Below are 22205 nucleotides of genomic sequence, written 5' to 3'. Positions count from 1 at the left end.
TACTGTGTTACTGTAACGGTCTTCAAGGGCGTCCCCAGTCTATCCTCTCGGCGGAGTTCTCACCGCCGCAACTGCTTGCTGCCGCATTCCACCTGCCACCTCACGTATGCTTCGAGTGCTCTGCTGGAGAACCCTCTGTGGCCGTCCAGTGCGACCAACTACTGGAAGGGTCACTCCGAGTCACTGGATCTCCCCGTCGGCAGGAATAATCTGACAGTTTAGACGGAAATAATTCTGACGGCACCTCTACCCATCCGGTAGGAATGATTAAATCCCGTACAACCTGACCACTTGCTGACTGCATCGGCTTACCCCAATGTGGGGTAAAGTTGTCATAAATCTGGATCTGGCCGATTCTCCTTTCCGACGATCGTTATCCTTCTCCCACTTCCACGTGGTCTAATTTCTCCCTGCTCATCCTGGTTTTTGTCAGATTAGTAGGTGATGCAACGTATCTACAATAAAAATCACGTTAATAAAGACATTGTTTTTGTCTGAAAGTTCTGGCGCTCCTGACGAGGCCCGAAATGAGTGAAGTCGGTTCCTTCTTTTTTCCTCGGTGGGAGAATCTCGCTGTCTTCACATACGTTCAGTACTGGCCGACGAAACAAAGGAACGTAGGATCGTGGGCACAGGAGACGCGGCTTACTGGAAATCAATTGTCAATTCGTTTCTTTTACTCCAATGTCGATGCTTGCTTATAATGGTGTGCGTGTGCGAATTGACTCATCTGTGAAGTTGCCGCGGCGCTACGCAAATAGGCTTTCGTTTTCAGCAAGGGGTGGGATTAGCTATTTAATTCACTTTCAAAGTGGCGGTTGGTGCGTTATGCGGGTACGTAAGGTGGCAATATCGTTTTATTTCATTGCGTATTTCGAATATTAGTGACTTTTGCCGAGTAACAAAAAAAAATACTATTTTAATCGTAACAAACCATATCGTCGTTAACCTTTTGCCGAACATATGCATACGTTGAGATAAGGCATCATATCTTCGTAATCCATGTGTCTATCCTTTAAAAATGGAAGCGTATATTTTTTTTACCTATACAGGACTTCATTTTGATTTTTATTGCTTTTTTCGTGTAAAAAAATGGAGTTTGATCTTAAATACTTACAATATTACTGTTTGAGTAGTTTCCATCTTTTGTAACACGTCAATTGCAATCTTGTTCCTCGACCCCAAAAGCAAATCCATTACCATCTTTTGTTTCTAGGTTCAGGGACATACGTTATAAGGCAAGACATGAATCATGAATGTTATTAGTATTTAAGATGCAAACTGTTCTACTTGAGTAGAAGAGTCGTTGGATAGTAATAGTAATTTCATGGAAACTATCAAAGTCTTTTTTTAATACACAACTTCTTAAAAACAACATGTCTCTTATGATGAAACAGCACATAATAATTTTGAAGAATTGGTAAATAGTTTGCAATTGGCAAATTATTTATTACCTAACTATTATGTAAATGACCATTATGGCGTCAAACAACATTATGCGTCAAACGACTCTCTATGCCAAATATTTCTACCACCTCTTAATACACTTGGTACACAGAAAGTACACACAGAAAAAAGATAAAAAAAATTCAGAACATTTAATAAATAGCGAAAAACTTTAGGGCCTTCTAACACTCTTCAGTCCAGTCGAATCTTTTTGAGACGGGTATTGAAAAAATCAAAAAATGTCGTACAAAACCTAACAATTTCAAATTATTTTAAAACTTCTGAAATTTTAACGATAAAAAAATGCCCATCCGGCCGAAAGGGTCATTTGGCCGAACGGATCATTTGGCCGAAAGGGTCATTATGCCGAAAGGGTCATTAGGTCGAAAGGGTCATTTGGCCGGAAGGGTCATTAGGCCGAATAGGTCATATGAAAAGTGAGAAATTAAAAGTAAAAGAAAGACGTCTCCATTCTCATTTCTCACTTCTCACTGTAAAAAAATAAGGAGCGCGAAGTGAGTAGTGATACGTCTCATTACTCACTTCGTGCTTCTCACTTTTGACAGTGTGATGTGAGTAGTACGAAGTGGGAATTGAGACATCTTACTACTCATTTCGCACTTCTCACTTCTTACAGTGAGAAGAGAAAAATGAAGAGTGCGAAGTGAGACGTCTCTCTCTCATTTTTAATTTCTCATTTTTCAAATAACCCTTTCGGCCAGATGACCTTTTCGTCCAAATGATCCTTTCGCTTCTTTCGGCCAAATGACCCTTTCGGCCAAACGACCCTTTCGAGCGCATGACCCTTTCGGCTACACGACCCTTTCGGCCAAATGACCCTTTCGGCCAAATGATCCGTTCGGCCAAATGACCCTTTCGGCCGGATGGGCATTTTTTTATCGTTAAAATTTCAGAAGTTTTAAAATAATTTGAAATTGTTAGGTTTTGTACGACATTTTTTGATTTTTTTCAATACCGTCTCAAAAAGATTCGACTGGATTCGAAGAGTGGTTAGAAATTTTTCAAGTTATTTATTAAATGTTCTGAATTTTTTTATCTTTTTTTCTGTGTACTTTCTGTGTACTAAGTGTATTAAGAGGAGTGGTAGTTTATTTGGCATAGAGTCGTTTGGTATAATGTTGTTTGACATAATGGTCATTTGGCATAATAGTTAGGTAATAATGAATTTATGAATTGCAAACTATTTTCAATTCTTCAAAATTATTATGTGCTGTTTCATCATAAGAGACATGTTGCTTTTTAAGAAGTTGTGTTTTAAAGAGTCGTTGATAGTTTCCATGAAATTACTATTTTATCCGACTTTTCTACTTTAAGTAGAACAGTTTGATCTTAAATACTAACAATATTGCGATTCATGTTTCCGTCTTTTATAACATGTCCCTAGACCTAGAAACAAAAAGATGGTAATGGATTTGTTTTGGGTCAGGAACAAGATTGCAATTGACGTGTTACAAAAGACGGAAACTACTCAAACAGTAATATTGTAAGTATTTAAGATCAAACTCCATTTTTAACACGAAAAAAGCAATAAGAATCAAAATGAAGTCCTGTATAGTTAAGAAAAAATATACGCTTCCATTTTTAAAGGATAGACACATGGATAAAGAAGATATGATTCCTTATTTCAACGTATGCATATGTCCGCAAAAGGTAAAAGACGATATGGTTTGTTACGATTAAGATAGTATTTTTTTTGTTACTCGGCAAAAGTCACTAATATTCGAAATACGCAATGAAATAAAACGCTATTGCCACCTTACGTACCCGCATAACGCACCAACCGCCACTTTGAAAGTGAATTAAAATAATCCACCCCTGCTGAAAACGAAAAAGCCTATTTGCGAAGCGCCGCGGCAACTTGACAGATGAGTCAATTCACACGCACACCATAAGCAAACACGACATTGGAGTAAAAGAAACGGTTTGACAATTGATTGTTCTCCAGTGGCCGCGTCTCTGTGCCCACGATCCTACGTTCCTTTGTTTCGTCGGCCAGTAATTGAACGTAAGGTGAAGACAGCGGAGCTCCCACCGAGGAAAAAAGAAGGAACCGACTCTCACTATTTCGGGCTCGTCAGGAGCGCCAGAATCAGACAAAAAAAAATGTATCTTTATTAACGTGATTTTTTATTGTAGATACGTTCATCACCTACTAATCTGACAAAAAACAGGACAAGCGGGAGAAATTAGACCACGTGGAAGTGGAGAAGGATAACGATCGTCGGAAGGAGATCGGCCAGGATCCAGATTTACAAACAACACCCCAACATTGGGGTGTTTTTGCCGAGGCAGTCCACGGTCAGGTTGTACGATTTAATCATTCCTACCGGATGGGTAGAGGGCCGTCGAATTATTTCGTCTAAGCTGTCAGATTATTCCTGCCGACGGGGGAGATCCAGTGACTCGGAGGGACCCCATCCAGTAGTTGGTCGCACTGGACGGCCAGAGGGTTCTCCAGCAGAGCACTCTCGAAGCATGCGTGAGGTGGCAGTGGAATGCGGCAGCAAAGCAGTTGCGGCGGTGAGAACTCCGCCGAGAGGATAGATCAGGGGGACGCCCCGAAGACCGTTAGTAACACAGTATGTGCTTTGTGAGATAGGAAGATAGAGAAAGAAGGAGGCAGAGGGTGAGGAGAAAAGGGATGAATAGGAGGTAGCTTTGGGTAGTTCTGCTCTACTGCTACCGGATGTTCGCAATAGGTTTCTTAATTCAATACAGGCATTTACTCGTTTTGATACAAGGGGAAATACGATCTCTTTATTGTGGGATGCACTTGCGTGGCAGAAGGCTAGAGGGGATATGATACTTTCTTTCAGTTCGGGCATTTTCTCGGTTTAAGGATAAGGCAGATATGATCCCTATTTTATAGGATACATATTCCCGGTAGTAGGCAAGAGAGGGCATGACACTTTCCTTCAATGCATTCATTGCTCAATTCGATGCTCGGTTTAAAGGAAAGAGAGATGTGATTCCTTTTTTGATGGATATTTTTGCCCGGCAGAAGGCAAGAGAGGATATGACCCCTTCTTTCAATTCAGGCATTTGCTCAGCTTGAGGCATGGGCAGATATAATCCCTTTTTTCAAAGAATGCATTTGCCCAGACAGGAGAGGATATGATGAATTTGATCTATTATAGGCACACGAAAATATTATACTTTATTCAAAATGGTTCATTTGTCCAGCTGGGGGTAAGATTCAGTCATTGGCTCGGTTCAAAGCAAGGCAAGATGCGATTCCTTTTATCGATGGATGCAGTTGCCTGGCAGATGGTAATATATGATATAAAGCATGTATCTTTCCTCTCTTTTATTTTGTATTTCAAAGCATACATCAGTATTTCCTACGAAAAGAACATCATTTTCAATCCTCCTTGTTTCTCGGTGAATGACCCTTTCAGTCAAATGGTCGTTTCGGCCAAACAGCATTTTCGACCATATGACTTATTTGGCCAAACGTTTTTTCGGCGAAATGACCCTTTTGGTCACACGACAAAATCGGCCTAATATAATTTACGGTCAGTTGACCTTTACAGAAAGACATTTTCGGACAAATGACTTTCGGTCAGATGCGTTTCGTCATAATAGTTTGTTCGGCCGAATGACATTTTCGTTCAGACAACAACGTATAGTATTATCGATATGAAAAAAGAATAATTATCAAATTGGAGATATGTTTTCTAGAAAATAAAACCAATTCTTATCGAAAAAATACGAATATTCTCCACTAGATTTCACCAGCTAGACACACTTCTTTACTGCGGTTTGTCAGCGTGTGACTTTCGTTTCCGTTTCTTCAAAATATAAAGTAGAAAAATATTTTGAACAAGATTCCCAAAGCGTTAAATCGTTTCTTAAAATTCTCAACAGTTTTTAATTTTGTTCGAAACCTCTTATGGGACTTGGTAAGTGCTCATTTTTATTTAAAGGCACATTTTAAATATTGTGTGTATCGTCCGAAGTGAGAACGACTCCGAAACTTTCTTAGTTCAAAAGCGAAGACAATATCTATGTTATTTTTGTTGGAATATCAGGTAGTGTGCGACGCTTCGCTGTAGATCGTAGATGGTTAGGAAGCAGGTGCCAGTTGGTTGTAGTTACTTTTGGGTAGATTAAGAAATATTGTTATGGAGAATCGCAGCAATCGACGGGCGCGGGCGGTGCCGTTCGTTTTTTCTCCCACAAAATTTTTCAAATTTTCCCAAATTTTCTTAAAATTTATTAAAAAGGCTCGTTTAGGTTTCGATAAGAAGAAAAAAAGCATTATACGTGTCGTGCAACAGTGAACGGAATTTCATTGTAGGTGAAAAATCAGTTTGACTGGGTGACGCCGCGCCTGGACAGTTGTGGGCTACAGGAAGGTTTCCGGATGGCGGACTCTTAGTGAAAATGTATTTCCAGTGAATATTTGTTAGAGTTTGGAATGCTCTTTTTTCATGGGTTAGTTGAAAAAATGCGAAGAAGTAATAGAAATAATCAGAACGGGTATCTAAGGACCCCCATCCATGGACGCGTTACGTGAAACTCGCGAGTGGCAGGCAATGGCTGAAAAGGGCTTTTTTAATTTAAATGAAAAAGATTGGGAAGTTATTTGAAGGAAGCCTAACAAAGACGAAGGAGTAAAAAAAAAGAAAAATTGTGTTAGGAGTGTAGGAGTTTACTTCAATCTACATATAACAATGGACAATCATTTGTAAGTAGATGAAAGGACATTAATCCATTTTGGCTCCATCGAGGTAAGCAAACAGCCTTTAATTATATTACGTAGCTGACGAATCATTTGAAACGAAATGCAAAAATAAAATAAATCAATAAAACTAGAGAAACCGACTAATCATAAATACACTTAGTTTCAACATTTCAGTCATACCTAAATTTACACTACATCACATTAAATTTTATGCCACAGTTGTAGCAAAATTACGAAATTGAAGCGTTATATAATGAACTCAAATTGGATATACTGATTGAATGGAAATTTAATTCTATAAATGTGTATTTTACTCCATTTGGAAAATACATTATTGATTCCTCAGAACATTTGATTTAACAAGTGTTACAAACATGCCACATTGGTAACGTCCTTTAATGTTAATTTGTTTTTATACCAAACTGGAAAAACACTACAATTTTGTATATTTTATCTAATACATTTCAAAACTTAAACTTCTGAGGTTGTGAATATATGAGACATACCGAAAAGCAATAATGGCAAAGTTTATGAAACTAACAAGAGTAAAACGGAAAAGAAAAAGAAAAAAAATAACAAATTAGAACACATGGCAAAAATAACAAACAAGAACATGATTTGAAAAAAAATAGGCGAATCAAAATAAAATATCAAATATTAAAAAAAAAGGAGAGCGTAAAACGTAGCATTGTCAAATTAGTTTACACATGATAGACGCATACATAGATGAATGAAGTCATCAAGGAATACATGGAATAAATGAATGAGACTACAAAAGTAGGATGTATACGACTGAGAAATAAGGGAAAGGCAGGACTCATATCAATGGTAAGTGGTAAATTTAACTACTCTCATATGGATAATATTCTTTTTAATATTTTGAATAAACCAAGCATTAAATACGTACAGGGCATCGTTTGCTGGCTATTGCTGCGGATATTGTGGGAGTCCCAGGTATCCGGTTCAAGCTTTAGTTGGCAGCGGTGGCTCTTCTCGACCTTCTACTCCCTGAGTAGTCAGTACGAATAAGGGCGTCTATGCGATGTTTTGCTGCACCTGTTACGAACCTCTAGCACATCCCAATCCCTAAACTTGATGAGGAGTCTCACCTCTAAAGTGATCCTTTTTTTCGTGCTAGCCTTCGTAACAAAAAGGGCACCATTAAGTAGCATTAGATTTGATCAAATTATTCGTAGTACTACTTGTCCAACGCCCCCGGCTGGGCGAGGGATAGAGGATGAAACACACACACACACATTAAGAAATATTGTTATGGATGTATCCCGACCAGGAATGCATAACAAAATTATAACCAAATTCTATCAATCGTTGTTATTTAAAACAACGTGTGTTATAATTAGATAATTCGATAAAAATGTGTCTTCGATCAGCTTTATTTCATATCAAAATTATAACAACATTAGTTCTAGACCAACATTTGAAAAGGGCGTAACAGCCAAAATTTATTCCTTCTGATTCTTCGTCTACATATATAGCTTTATATGCGGACAAAGAATCAGAAGGAATAAATTTTGGCTGTTACGCCCTTTTCAAATGTTGGTCTAGAGTTATGAATATTTTTACTAAATAATTGTCTACATTTTTTGTAGACATAGGAAAAAAAAAATCGGAGGTAATCACCTTCAGTATAACTTGAGCCCGCTCGATATTAGTACATAGCTGGGACAAAGTTAATTGCCTACATTATGGATGGAAATCCGGCGTGGTAGTGTAACAAATTTCTATCCGTGATGTAGGCAATTACCTTGAAAGTAGATTTTTGTACAAAAAAATTATATTAACGTTTGTTATAATGTTGATATGAAGGTATCAACCTCTGTTTTAATTATGTTACGGCTAGAGGTATTTTTGATATATTTTTTGTTATTTTAACAACTAACCAGCAAAATTTATAACACATTTTGTTACAATATTTTTCTGAAATAAATAACTCCCCTTGTTAGAATTTTGTTATGCATTCTTGATCGGGATTGTATATACCTATTGTTGAATAAAGAGAACTGCAGCTGCTGGCAGAAGTATCAGTTAGTAACCTGCCGTGGTGTAGAGAGGGAACTCTAGTATTTGTTGTTCTTCGTGAGGGGGTTCCCTGCCTATGGCCAACCATTTTTTGGCATCCAAAGGGAGAAGTCCTCTGAGCCACAATTCTGGCGCAAGCTGAAGTCCGAAACTTTCTTGTTTATTCGGAAGTAATAACAGACTACTTGGCCAATTTTTATATTTTTTTATCCCGGGGCTCTTATGCATTTTTGTTGTTACCCGATTGAACACAACTTTATTTGTTGATTCCGGAGCGAGTTCAGCTGACACTACTGAGAGATTTTCTGTTGCTAGTAGGGATACCTTAGGCTGTCCAATCAGCAAATGATCAATATAGGCATCCATACATTTTGTCCAACGTATTTTTGTTAGGGGAAACCGCCAATTGTTGAACGGCTAATTTTGTCGCCTATTGTTGAACTCCCATAAGAAATGCACGTGCGTTCAACAATAGACGAAGAAATTAACCGTTCAACATTTGGCGAATTACCCTATTTCTGGAATAAGTAGATTTTTGAATCCCTTTCTGTTCATTCGGAAGCGTGTAGTACTCAGGAGCACCTTTTATTGATACCGTTCGACGAGACAAGCACAGACTTATTGGTTAATTCCGGAGCGAACAAGACCTCGGATATTTGTTGCTAGCTTGAGAAGCAAGATGGGCTTCGAGGCTGGTTTGCTATTTTCAGAACGGGTAGTAGACTTTGAACCGTTTTTGTTAGTGCCAACACAAGTAAAGCTGTTTTGCCAGCGCCGATTTTTTTTGTGACCTTCGAAACCCGTATTTTCGAGACATTGTTATTATTTTTTGAGCGATCAATTTCCGACCTCCGATGAGATCTCCCAGACATGTTTGTTTTGTTTGTCAGAATTTTTCCCGATCACGAAACACTATGAAACATTTTTTTCATTTCGTAGAGTTCTGTGAATTTCAGCAATCTCCAATTTCTGTGGATCTCAACAGTAGAACTGTTCGGTAATTATTTCACAAATTGTCAGTGATTTTTTTCATTGTTCCGAGTGAGAAGTGAGACGTCCAATTTTTTTACCTCTCACTTCTCAATTCTTACTTCTGACATCGCACTTCTTACTTCTTACAGTGAAAAGTGAGAAACGAGAAAGATTTATATACAGGCTTCATTTGGCTACATTCGGTTCTGGCATCAAAATCATTCGGCAGCAATACAAAGAATTTTTTTTATAAATTCTTAAAAAAGCGATCAAACTGGAGCCTGCTTTTACACAAGTGGTACGCTGCCCATGATCGCATATTTGTAACATTTACATTTGCAGAAAGCTCGAAACAACTTTCAAGTTTTGTTGAAACATTAACCAATGTGACCGCATAACAGTAACATTGGAAAAGTTTGTTGCCGGTATGTCATCAGATGTAAACAAAAACTTACGCAATTAAATTTGCACTCAAATACCAAGTAATGGAAATTTTTCCAACAAGAATTCAACTGGATAAAATGTTTGTGAAACTTTACAAAATCATTGGGATTTGCATACCTATGCATATCACAAACTTTATCGTTCCATTTCTTTCATACCTTATTTTGTCGATTGTTACAAATATGCGATCGTAGACAGTACATATTGAGCAAAAAACAGCGTAGGAACCGTGAAGATTCCAAAATTGCGTAAAAGAGTTCCATGCATCCCACAATTTGCGTGAAATAAAAAAAAATCTAAAACCAAAAGTCGCGTAAATACCAAAACGTGCGTAAAAACCATCATATAAAAAAAAAACTCTCAAAAAACCGCATTGTCTTCAAAATCCATGTAAAACATCAGTCTTTCACTAATGTTAACATGAAAAAATCGCCTATAGAGCTTGTGACGAAAAACCACGTAGAGACGGCTCTAGTGTCACAATAAGTAAAGAAATGTGGAGTTGGTACTCCACAAAAACACAAAAATCATTCGTTTTTAGAAATATTTCGAACATGTTGTCAAAACCGAATGAGGGTCTGTATCTCAATTATTAATCGCTTCATACTTTTTGCATCCACTGTTCGGCTAATTCACCTTTTCGGCCATACGACATTTTCCAAACGATCATTTCGGCCATATTTTCGGTCAAACCGTTTTCGGCCTAGTGGAATTCACAATCCTTCCCATAAAAGATTTCCTCAGCAAAATACCCTTGATTGCTCACTTCAGTCCAAATTAGAATCAATGTGTGATTAATTTTGCACGCCAGTTCATTAGTGAGAGGATTGAATGGTTTTATTGCTTTTACATTCAAAATTTTAACCAAACAATAAATGACGCGTTTTGTGTTGCGCTGTAGTTTTTTCGTCTCAACGTGAGCTTAGGATGTTTATTTTAGTTTGTGGTCATAGAATTGTATTTTTATTCACCAGACTTTGGTATTGCATTAGGTAAAGAATTGTATTTGCAAAGTGTAATTGGCTTCAAACGAACGTAGCGGTTGTTACTTGAGAACCGTAATTGCATGAATTGAATCTTCAAAACGGTTATTCCAGTTAAATACTTTTCCCAATGCAACGAATCGTCGAATTCTAACATCTTCTGATTAAATAGCTTAGTAGAAGTTTGTCATTTCGTAGATTGTATGCACATCTAAACCACTAAAGCACTTCAAGGACGGCTCCGGCCGCCATGGAGAAACACCCCACCAACAATCCGACGACAGCCCATAAAACTGTATGAACACAAATTGCGACAGCTGGTCTGAATGGGCTCGGCGTTGTCTCGGCACCGAATGTCGGAATTCTATTCTATGTCGATAAATTTTATCGGGCGGTTGGGTTGGGAACTGCGTGAAGCCTAATCGTCCTTGATGGCGGCAATTCAGAATTAGTACGCCTCCTTGTCGGAGCGCGCGTTATCTTGAAATATCGCAATCGCTTTCCGTGTCGATAAGATACGGAATCGACAAAACGACATAAAAATCAAATAATCAAATTAACCACCGGGGAAGCCGTGAAACAAGGCAGTCAATTATTTCTCCACCCCAAAAAAAATAATCCCACGGTGGTTATTCAATTTTTCTTTTTTTTTGTGGCAGCTTTCGCTATTGGAAAGAAGGCTCTCGTGCGTGACTGGCAGCAGTATCAATTGGTAATACGATCAACTGGGCAATGCACACACCCACAAAATTGGAGCACTTCGGTTTGATGGTCAAGGAGCCAAAAACCAGCAGTTATCCGACAGTGGAAGACAAAGTGCCTACAAAAATTAGGGCAGCTCTCGGCGTCTTGTTGGTTAATGATTCCGATTAGGTGATTCAATTTATATTTCACGCCTTCTTTACGATCGCGTCCATCGAGGAATTATTTTATGAATGAATTAGTGACTACTGAAAGGAAATTTTGTTATTAAAGGATAGGAGCAAAAACTGAAGGTAATCAAACCATCATCAGATTTCATTCCATCGGAACCTATTTCCGATCCAGTATCGTTTTGGCCTATTTTGCAATGTGTTCCGCCAGAGGCCCAGATTCGTCCGCAGAGATGGCTCAATTGCTTTTTCATCACTTGAATCGATATCTTCTTCATCTAACGCTCACGTAAAAAAAACAGAACAACAGTCTACATCGCCAGACATCAAATTACCGAAACAGCAGCAGTCTAAAAAGAAGCCATACGGATACTGAACTGATGCCGTTGCTTCCACTCGGTCGAAATCATCGTTTTGTATGTTTCGATTTAACTGAATGGGGACCGACATCGAGGGCGAGTGTTGTGTATTCATGTGTGAGGACCGCACCACCCCGATCTCGGTCGGTGCAGGAACTGTATCAATCCGATGATTAGAAGAAATTCGTCCGTAATTTGATACCGGAGTCCTGCTCCGTGTGCTCGAGCTTCATGAGATTTGTTCGAACGGATGGCCTTATCGTGATGTTTTTCTCCGGGGAATCACCCCCGACCGGGTGTGGATGCGTGGGCGTTTGCGGAAAACTGGCTCTATTTTCCTATCGATATCCGCACTGTTCGCCGAATTCGGCATTAGGTAGGATAGGTCCCCGATGAAGGAGACGATGTGTGAACAGAGATATGAAGCCACTTACCGATTTCTTCACGAACGACACGAAGCCGTAGCCTTTGGATTTCAGCGTCTGTGGATCCCGGACCACGCGGCAATCTCTGCAAATAGAGGGAAAGGAAACACGGATGTGAGAAAAATCTGTCGGTCGGTTTCTTATGATGAGTAAATTGGCATAGACAGACAGGTATGGTATAAGCATTCCGGGCACGGGGATTCGAAAACCAGTGATCCAGCTTAGCGAAAATTCTGGCACGTTGGTAACGGGATAGAGATTTATTTTGATCCTGGCACTCTACACGCACGTTCTGCCAACAAGTTGACACTGTGCGCCGTCATATCGTCAATAATTTTGAACGGAGCCAATTTCGAGAATTTACTTTGAAAACTCCGCCTAATTTGCATAAACCGCACATAACCTTGGCATAAGTGTGGCGCAACAGTGATTTGCCGTTCTGCTCGTTGTCGATCCTTGCTTAAGCTCGGATTTATAGGGAAATGTCTTTTTCCAACTTTTTGCCGCAAACCGATTGCGGCACTGGAGACACCCGATGCCAAGCCGATGAATGGCAACTTTTTCCATTCACATTCGCACTTCAAATTTATTTCCTTTTCTTGGAGCGTACCTACTACGGAGGAAATAATTCAGCCACACTTCGTCTTGACGCCTTCTGGTGGAAAAGTGGAAAATTGTTTACCACGTCTCGATGTGTGAAGTTGAACGGGGAGAAACAACATTCGTCGAGGTTGGGATTATAAACGACGTAAGAATGAGTTTACCAATCTTAGATTTAAATCACGAATACATCTTTTTGAGAATAAGTTGGATTCTGTTTTGAATTTGGGTTTAAATTGTATTTGATTCTGAATTAAATTCTGAATTCGAAATTCAAAGAGGATTTTCATTTATATAAAAGTTTAAATGGGGATATCAATTTAAGAAGAAATTTTAAAACGAAATGTGAATTGTTTTGTGACTTCGGATTGGTTCGAGGTTTGGAAATATTTTTGATTTCAATTTAAATTCTAATTTGGAATTTAATTAACGTTCGGCTCACAAATTTGGGCGGAAATAAGAATTCAATTACGGTTTTAGGACAAGATATGATTTTTGAGTCGCATTTGATTCAAGGAAGGAAAAGGAAAAAGGAATAAAAAAGAAGAAAAAAAAAAACAGAAGAAAAACGGAAGAGGAAGATAGATAGAAAACAAAAGAAGGAAGAAGGAAAACGGGGGATGAAGTAAAATTTAAGAAGGAGGAAAAAAAGGAAGAACGAAAACGGTAGAAGAAAGAACAAAGAAATAAAACACAAATTGGAAGAAAGAATAATGAAGAAGGGAGATCGTGGTAAAAAGTTGGAAGCAGAAGGAGGGAAGAAAAGAAAGAAAAATAAAAGAAAAGAAGGAAGATCAATGCAGGAAGTAGAAGGAACGAAATTTATTAATTTTCAATTCTCACATCACACTTCTATCTTCTCATTTTTCAATTCTTACTACTTTGATATGATTTAAATTTGAATTTGATATGAATTTGGTTTGAGTTTGATTCGAATTTGGTTTGAGTTTGATTTGAATTTGATTTGAATTTGATTTGAATTTGATTTGAATTTGATTTGAATTTGATTTGAATTTGATTTGAATTTGATTTGAATTTGATTTGAATTTGATTTGAATTTGATTTGAATTTGATTTGAATTTGATTTGAATTTGATTTGAATTTGATTTGAATTTGATTTGAATTTGATTTGAATTTGATTTGAATTTGATTTGAGTTTGATTTGAATTTGATTTGAATTTGGTTTGAATTTTATTCGAATTTAATTTGCGTTTGATTCGAACTTGATTTGAATTCGATTGATTTGAAATTGATTTGTTTTTAATTTGATACGAATTTGGTTCGAGATTGATTCGAAATTAATTTGAATTTTATTTGAATTTGATTTGAATTCGATTTGAATTTGATTTGAATTTGATTAGAATTTGATTAGAACTTGATTTGAATTTGATTAGAATTTGATTTGAATTTTATTTGAATTTGATTTGAATTTGATTTGAATTTGATTTGAATTTGATTTGAATTTGATTTGAATTTGATTTGAATTTGACTTTAATTTGATTTGAATTTGATTTGAATTTGATTTGAATTTGATTTAAATTTGAATTTGATTTGAATTAGATTTGAATTTGATTTGAATTTGATTTGAATTTGATTTGAATTTGATTTGAATTTGATTTGAATTTGATTTGAATTTGATTTGAATTTTATTTGAATTTGATTCGAATTTGATTTAAATTTGATTTGAATTTGATTTGAATTTGATTTGAATTTGATTTGAATTTGATTTGAATTTGATTTGAATTTGATTTGAATTTGATTTGAATTTGATTTGAATTTGATTTGAATTTGATTTGAATTTGATTTGAATTTGATTTGAATTTGATTTGAATTTGATTTGAATTTGATTTGAATTTGATTTGAATTTGATTTGAATTTGATTTGAATTTGATTTGAATTTGATTTGAATTTGATTTGAATTTGATTTGAATTTGATTTGAATTTGATTTAAATTTGATTTGAATTTGATTTGAATTTGATTTGAATTTGATTTGAATTTGATTTTGATTTGAATTTGATTTGAATTTGATTTGAATTTGATTTGATATTGATTTGAATTTGATTTGAATTTACATTTGAATTTGATTTGATTTTTATTTGAATTTGATTTGAAATTGATTTGATTTTGATTTGATTTTGATTTGATTTTGATTTGAATTTTGAAATTCAAATCAAATTTAAATCAAATTCTAATCAAATTCATATAAAATTCTAAACAAATTCAAATCAAATTAAAATCAAACTCAAATCAATTTCATTCCAAATTCAAATCAAACTCAAATCAAATTCAACTCAGATTCGAATCAAATACAAATCAAATTCAAATCAAATTCGAATCAAATTCAAATCAAATTCAAATCAAATTCAAATCAATTTCAAATCAAATTCAAATCAAATGAAAGCCGAATTCAAATTAAATTCAAGTCAAATTCAAATCAAATTCAAAATAAATTCAAATCAAATTCAAATGAAATCAAAATCAAACCAAATTCAAATCAAATTCAAAATCAAATTCAAATCAAAATTCAAATCAAAATACAAATCAAATTCAAATCAAATTCAAATTTAATTCACATCAAATACAAATCAATATGAATTTGATTTTAATTTGATTTGAATTTGATTTAAGTTTGATTTAAGTTTGATTTGAATTTGATTCAAGTTTGATTAGAATTTGATTTGAATTGGATTTGAATTTGATTTGAATTGGATTTGAATTTAATTCGAATTTTATTTGCGTTTGATTAAAACTTGATTTGAATTCGATTGATTTGAAATTGTTTTTTTTTTTTCTAATTTGGTTTGAGTTCGATTCAAATTTGATTTGAATTTGATTTGAATTTGATTTGAATTTGATTTGAATTTGATTTGAATTTGATTTGAATTTGATTTGAATTTGATTTGAATTTGATTTGAATTTGATTTGAATTTGGTTTGAATTTGATTCAAACTTGATTTGAATTTGATTTGAATTTGATTGGAATTTGATTTGAATTTGATTTGAATTTGTTTTGAATTTGGTTTGAATTTGATTTGAATTTGTTTTGGATTTGATTTGAATTTGATTTGAATTTGATGTGAATTTGATTCGAATTTGATTTGAATTTGATTTGAATTTGATTTGAATTTGATTTGAATTTGATTTGAATTTGATTTGAATTTGATTTGAATCTGATATAAATTTGATTTGAATTTGATTTGAATTCGATTTGTATTTGAATTTGATTTGAATTTGATTTGAATTTGATTTGAATTTGATTTGAATTAGATTTAAATTTGGTTTGAATTTGGTTTGAATTTGATTTGAATTTGATTTGGTTTTGATTTGAATTTGATTTGAATTTGATTCGAATTTGATTCGAATTTGATTTGAATTTGATTTGAATTTGATTTGAATTTGATTTGAATTTGATTTGAATTTGATTTGAATTTGATTTGAATTTGATTTGAATTTGATTTGAATTTGATTTGAATTTGATTTGAATTTGATTTGAATTTGATTTGAATTTGATTTGAATTTGATTTGAATTTGATTTGAATTTGATTTGAATTTGATTTGAATTTGATTTGAATTTGATTTGAATTTGATTTGAATTTGATTTGAATTTGTTTTGAATTTGATTTGAATTTGATATGAATTTGATTTGAATTTGATTTGAATTTGATTTGAATTTGATGTGAATTCGATTTGAATTTGATTTGAATTTGATTTGAATTTGATATGAATTTGTTTTGAATTTGATTTGAATTTGAATTTGATTTGAATTTGGATTTAACTTGAATTTGATTTGAATTTGATTTGAATTTGATTTGAATTTGATTTGAATTTGATTTGAATTTGATTTGAATTTGATTTGAATTTGATTTGAATTTAATTTGAATTTGATTTGAATTTGAATTGAATTTCATTTGATTTGAATTTAATTTGAATTTGATTTGAATTTGATTTGCATTTGATTTGAATTTGATTTGAATTTGATTTGAACTTGATTCGAATTTGTTTTGAACTTGATTTGAATTTGATTTGAATTTGATTTGAATTTGATTTGAATTTGATTTGAATTTGCTTTGAATTTAATTTGAATTTGATTTGAATTTGATTTGAATTTGATTTGAATTTGATTTGAATTTGATTTGAATTTGATTTGAATTTGATTTGAATTCGATTTGAATTTGATTTGAATTTGATTTGAATTTGATTTGAATTTGAATTGAATTTGATTTGAAATTGATTTGAATTTTAATTGAATTTGATTTGAATTTGATTTGAATTTGATTTGAATTTGATTTGAATTTGATTTGAATTTGATTTGAATTTGATTTGAATTTGATTTGAATTTGATTTGAATTTGATTTGAATTTGATTTGAATTTAATTTGAATTTGATTTGAATTTGATTTGAATTTGATTTGAATTTGATTTGAATTTGATTTGAATTTGATTTGAATTTGATTTGAATTTGATTTGAATTTGATTTGAATTTGATTTGAATTTGATTTGAATTTGAATTTGATTTGAATTTGATTTGAATTTGATTTGAATTTGATTTGAATTTGATTTGAATTTGATTTGAATTTGATTTGAATTTGATTTGAATTTGATTTGAATTTGATTTGAATTTGATTTGAATTTGATTTGAATTTGATTTGAATTTGATTTGATTTTATTTATCATCAGACTAAGGCCGGAGTGGCCTGTGCTGCACATAAAAGACTTCTCCATTCAGCTTGGTTCATGTCTGCACTTCGCCAACAACGCAGTCTGCGGAGGGTCCGCAAGTCGTCCTCCACCTGATCGATCCACCTTGCCCGCTGTGCACTTCGCCTTCTTGTTCCCGTCGGATCGTTGTCGAGAACCATTTTCACCGGATTACTGTCCGACATTCTGGCTACGTGCCCGGCCCACCGCAGTCTTCCGATTTTCGTGGTGTGAACGATGGATGGTTCTCCCAACAGCTGATGCAACTCGTGGTTCATTCGCCCCCTCCACGTACCGTCCGCCATCTGCAACCCACCATTTGAATTTGATTTGAATTTGATTTGAATTTGATTTGAATTTGATTAGAATTTGATTCGAATTTGATTTGAATTTGATTTGAATTTGATTTGAATTTGATTTGAATTTGATTTGAATTTGATTTGAATTTGATTTGAATTTGACTTCAATTTGTTTTGAAATTGATTTGAATTTGATTTGAATTTGATTTGAATTTGATTCAAATTTTATTTGAATTTGATTCGAATTTGATTTGAATTTGACTTAAATTTGATTTGAATTTGATTTGAATTTGAATTGAATTTGGTTTGATTTGAATTGAATTTGAATTTGATTTGATTTGAATTTGATTTGAATTTGATTCGAATTTGATTTGAATTTGATTCGAATTTGATTTGAATTTGATTTGAATTTGATTTATATTTGATTTGAATTTGATTTGAATTTCATTTGAATTTGGTTTGATTTGAATTTGATTTGAATTTGATTTGAATTTGATTTGAGTTTGATATGAATTTGATTTGAATTTGATTTGAATTTATTTGAATGTGATTTGAATTTGATTTTAATTTGATTCGAATTTGTTTTGAATTTGATTCGAATTTGATTTGAATTTGATTCGAATTTGATTTGAATTTGATTTATATTTGATTTGAATTTGATTTGAATTTCATTTGAATTTGGTTTGATTTGAATTTGATTTGAATTTGACTTGAATTTGTTTTGAAATTGATTTGAATTTGATTTGAATTTGATATGAATTTGATATGAATTTGATTTGAATTTGATTTGAATTTGATTTGAATTTGATTTGAATTTGATTTGAATTTGATTTGAATTTGATTTGAATTTGATTTGAATTTGATTTGAATTTGATTTGAATTTGATTTGAATTTGATTTGAATTTGATTTAAATTTGATTTGAATTTGATTTGAATTTGATTTGAATTTGATTTGACTTTAATTTGCCTTTGATTTGAATTTGATTTGAATTTGATTCGAATTTGTTTTGAATTTAAATTGAATTTGATTCAAATTTAATTTGAATTTCATTTATATTTCAATTTAATTTGGTTTTATTTGAATTTGACTTGAATGTGATTTGAATTTGATTTGAATTTGATTTGAATTTGATTTGAACTTGATTAGAATTTGATTTGAATTTGATTCGAATTTGATTTGAATTTGATTTGAATTTGATTTGAATTTGATTTGAATTTGATTTGAATTTGATTTGAATTTGATTTGAATTTGATTTGAATTTGATTTGAATTTGATTTGAATTTGATTTGAATTTGATTCGAATTTGATTCGAATTTGATTTGAATTTGATTTGAATTTGATTTGAATTTGATTTGAATTTGATTTGAATTTGATTTGAATTTGATTTGAATTTGATTTGAATTTGATTCGAATTTGATTCGAATTTGATTTGAATTTGATTTGAATTTGATTTGAATTTGATTTGAATTTGATTCGAATTTGATTCGAATTTGATTTGAATTTGATTTGAATTTGATTTGAATTTGATTTGAATTTGATTTGAATTTGATTTGAATTTGATTTGAATTTGACTTCAATTTGTTTTGAAATTGATTTGAATTTGATTTGAATTTGATTCAAATTTTATTTGAATTTGATTCGAATTTGATTTGAATTTGACTTAAATTTGATTTGAATTTGATTTGAATTTGATTTGAATTTGGTTTGATTTGAATTGAATTTGAATTTGATTTGATTTGAATTTGATTTGAATTTGATTCGAATTTGATTTGAATTTGATTCGAATTTGATTTGAATTTGATTTGAATTTGATTTATATTTGATTTGAATTTGATTTGAATTTCATTTGAATTTGGTTTGATTTGAATTTGATTTGAATTTGATTTGAATTTGATTTGAGTTTGATATGAATTTGATTTGAATTTGATTTGAATTTATTTGAATGTGATTTGAATTTGATTTTAATTTGATTCGAATTTGTTTTGAATTTGATTTAAATTTGATTCGAATTTGATTTGAATTTGATTTATATTTGATTTGAATTTGATTTGAATTTCATTTGAATTTGGTTTGATTTGAATTTGATTTGGATTTGACTTGAACTTGTTTTGAAATTGATTTGAAATTGATTTGAATTTAGTTTGAATTTGATATGAATTTGATATGAATTTGATTCGAATTTGATTTGAATTTGATTTGAATTTGATTTGAATTTGATTTGAATTTGATTTGAATTTGATTTGAATTTGATTTGAATTTGATTTGAATTTGATTTGAATTTGATTTGAATTTGATTTGAATTTGATTTGAATTTGATTTGAATTTGATTTGAATTTGATTTGAATTTGATTTGAATTTGATTTAAATTTGATTTGAATTTGATTTGAATTTGATTTGAATTTGATTTGAATTTAATTTGCCTTTGATTTGAATTTGATTTGAATTTGATTTGAATTTGATTTGAATTTAAATTGAATTTGATTCAAATTTGATTTGAATTTCATTTATATTTCAATTTAATTTGGTTTTATTTGAATTTGACTTGAATGTGATTTGAATTTGATTTGAATTTGATTTGAATTTGATTTGAATTTGATTTGAACTTGATTAGAATTTGATTTGAATTTGATTTGAATTTGATTTGAATTTGATTTGAATTTGATTCGAATTTGATTTGAATTTGATTTGAATTTGATTTGAATTTGATTTGAATTTGATTTGAATTTGATTCGAATTTGATTTGAATTTGATTTGAATTTGATTGGAATTTGATTTGAATTTGTTTTGAATTTGATTTGAATTTGATTTGAATTTGATTCGAATTTGATTTGAATTTGATTTGAATTTGATTCGAATTTGATTTGAATTTAATTTGAATTTGATTTGAATTAGATTTGAATTTGATTTAAATTTGATTTGAATTTGATTTGAATTTGATTTGAATTTGATTAGAATTTGATTTGAATTTGATTTGAATTTGATTTGAATTTGATTTGAATTTGTTTTGGATTCGATTTGAATTTGGTTTGAATTTGATTTGAATTTGATTTGAATTTGATTTGAATTTGATTTGAATTTGATTTGAATTTGTTTTGAATTTGGTTTGAATTTGATTTGAATTTGATTTGAATTTGATTTGAGTTTGATTTGAAATTGGTTTGAATTTGATTCGAATTTGATTTGAATTTGATTTGAATTTGATTGGAATTTGATTTGAATTTGTTTTGAATTTGATTTGAATTTGATTTGAATTTGATTCGAATTTGATTTGAATTTGATTTGAATTTGATTCGAATTTGATTTGAATTTAATTTGAATTTGATTTGAATTAGATTTGAATTTGATTTAAATTTGATTTGAATTTGATTTGAATTTGATTAGAATTTGATTTGAATTTGATTTGAATTTGATTTGAATTTGATTTGAATTTGTTTTGGATTCGATTTGAATTTGGTTTGAATTTGATTTGAATTTGATTTGAATTTGATTTGAATTTGATTTGAATTTGATTTGAATTTGATTTGAATTTGATTTGAATTTGATTTGAATTTGTTTTGAATTTGGTTTGAATTTGATTTGAATTTGATTTGAATTTGATTTGAATTTGATTTGAATTTGATTTGAATTTGATTTGAATTTGATTTGAATTTGATTTGAATTTGATTTGAATTTATTTGAATTTGATTTGAATTTGATTTGAGTTTGATTTGAAATTGATTTGAATTTGATTTGAATTTGATTTGAATTTGATTCGTATTTGATTCGAGTTTGATTCGAATTTGATTTGAATTTGATTAGAATTTTATTTGAATTTGAGTTGAATTTGATTTGAATTTGATTTGAATTTGATTTTGAATTTGATTTGAATTTGATTTGAATTGGGTTTGATTTTGATTTGAATTTGATTGGAATTTGATTTGCATTTGATTTGAATTTGATTTGAATTTGATTTGAATTGGGTTTGATTTTGATTTGAATTTGATTGAAATTTGATTTGCATTTGGTTTGAATTCGCTTAGAATTTTATTCGATTTAGATTCGAAATTGATTAGAGACTTATTTCAATTTATAACGAACCTCTTTTCAGTATGACTTACCCTTATAACATTTTGGTTTTATGATGGTTTTATAACACTCTTGTAGAGTAAAGTTTGGTCTTCAAGAACGCTATAGAACTTAAAATGGTATTTTGATAGTTAGTTCGCAAATTGAACATTAAAAATTAATTTGATTTGATATTTGAAAAAGGAATTATGAAAACTTGGGTCTGATTTGGAGTTCGCGTGGCTAACGATGATTCCTCTTTAGAAGACGCTTTTGCATTGCATATCATTTGCACTTCCGTCCATTTTCGTGTT

General features: G+C 32.0%; 1 protein-coding gene across 2 annotated transcripts in view; it reads right to left on the bottom strand.

Annotated features, from left to right (window-relative positions):
- LOC134222164 (cytotoxic granule associated RNA binding protein TIA1) overlaps positions 1–22205 on the bottom strand; it is a 900771-nt gene that overhangs the window by 200731 nt on the left and 677835 nt on the right. For both annotated transcript variants that reach the window (XM_062701311.1, XM_062701315.1), the window contains one exon: positions 12259–12334. In XM_062701311.1, coding sequence (XP_062557295.1) covers positions 12259–12334 — 76 coding nt within the window. The remainder of the gene's footprint in view (positions 1–12258; positions 12335–22205) is intronic.

This window comes from Armigeres subalbatus, chromosome 1, assembly GCF_024139115.2.
Source record: "Armigeres subalbatus isolate Guangzhou_Male chromosome 1, GZ_Asu_2, whole genome shotgun sequence".
Lineage (NCBI taxonomy): Eukaryota > Metazoa > Arthropoda > Insecta > Diptera > Culicidae > Armigeres > Armigeres subalbatus.
This window is presented reverse-complemented; position numbering and strand designations above follow the sequence as displayed.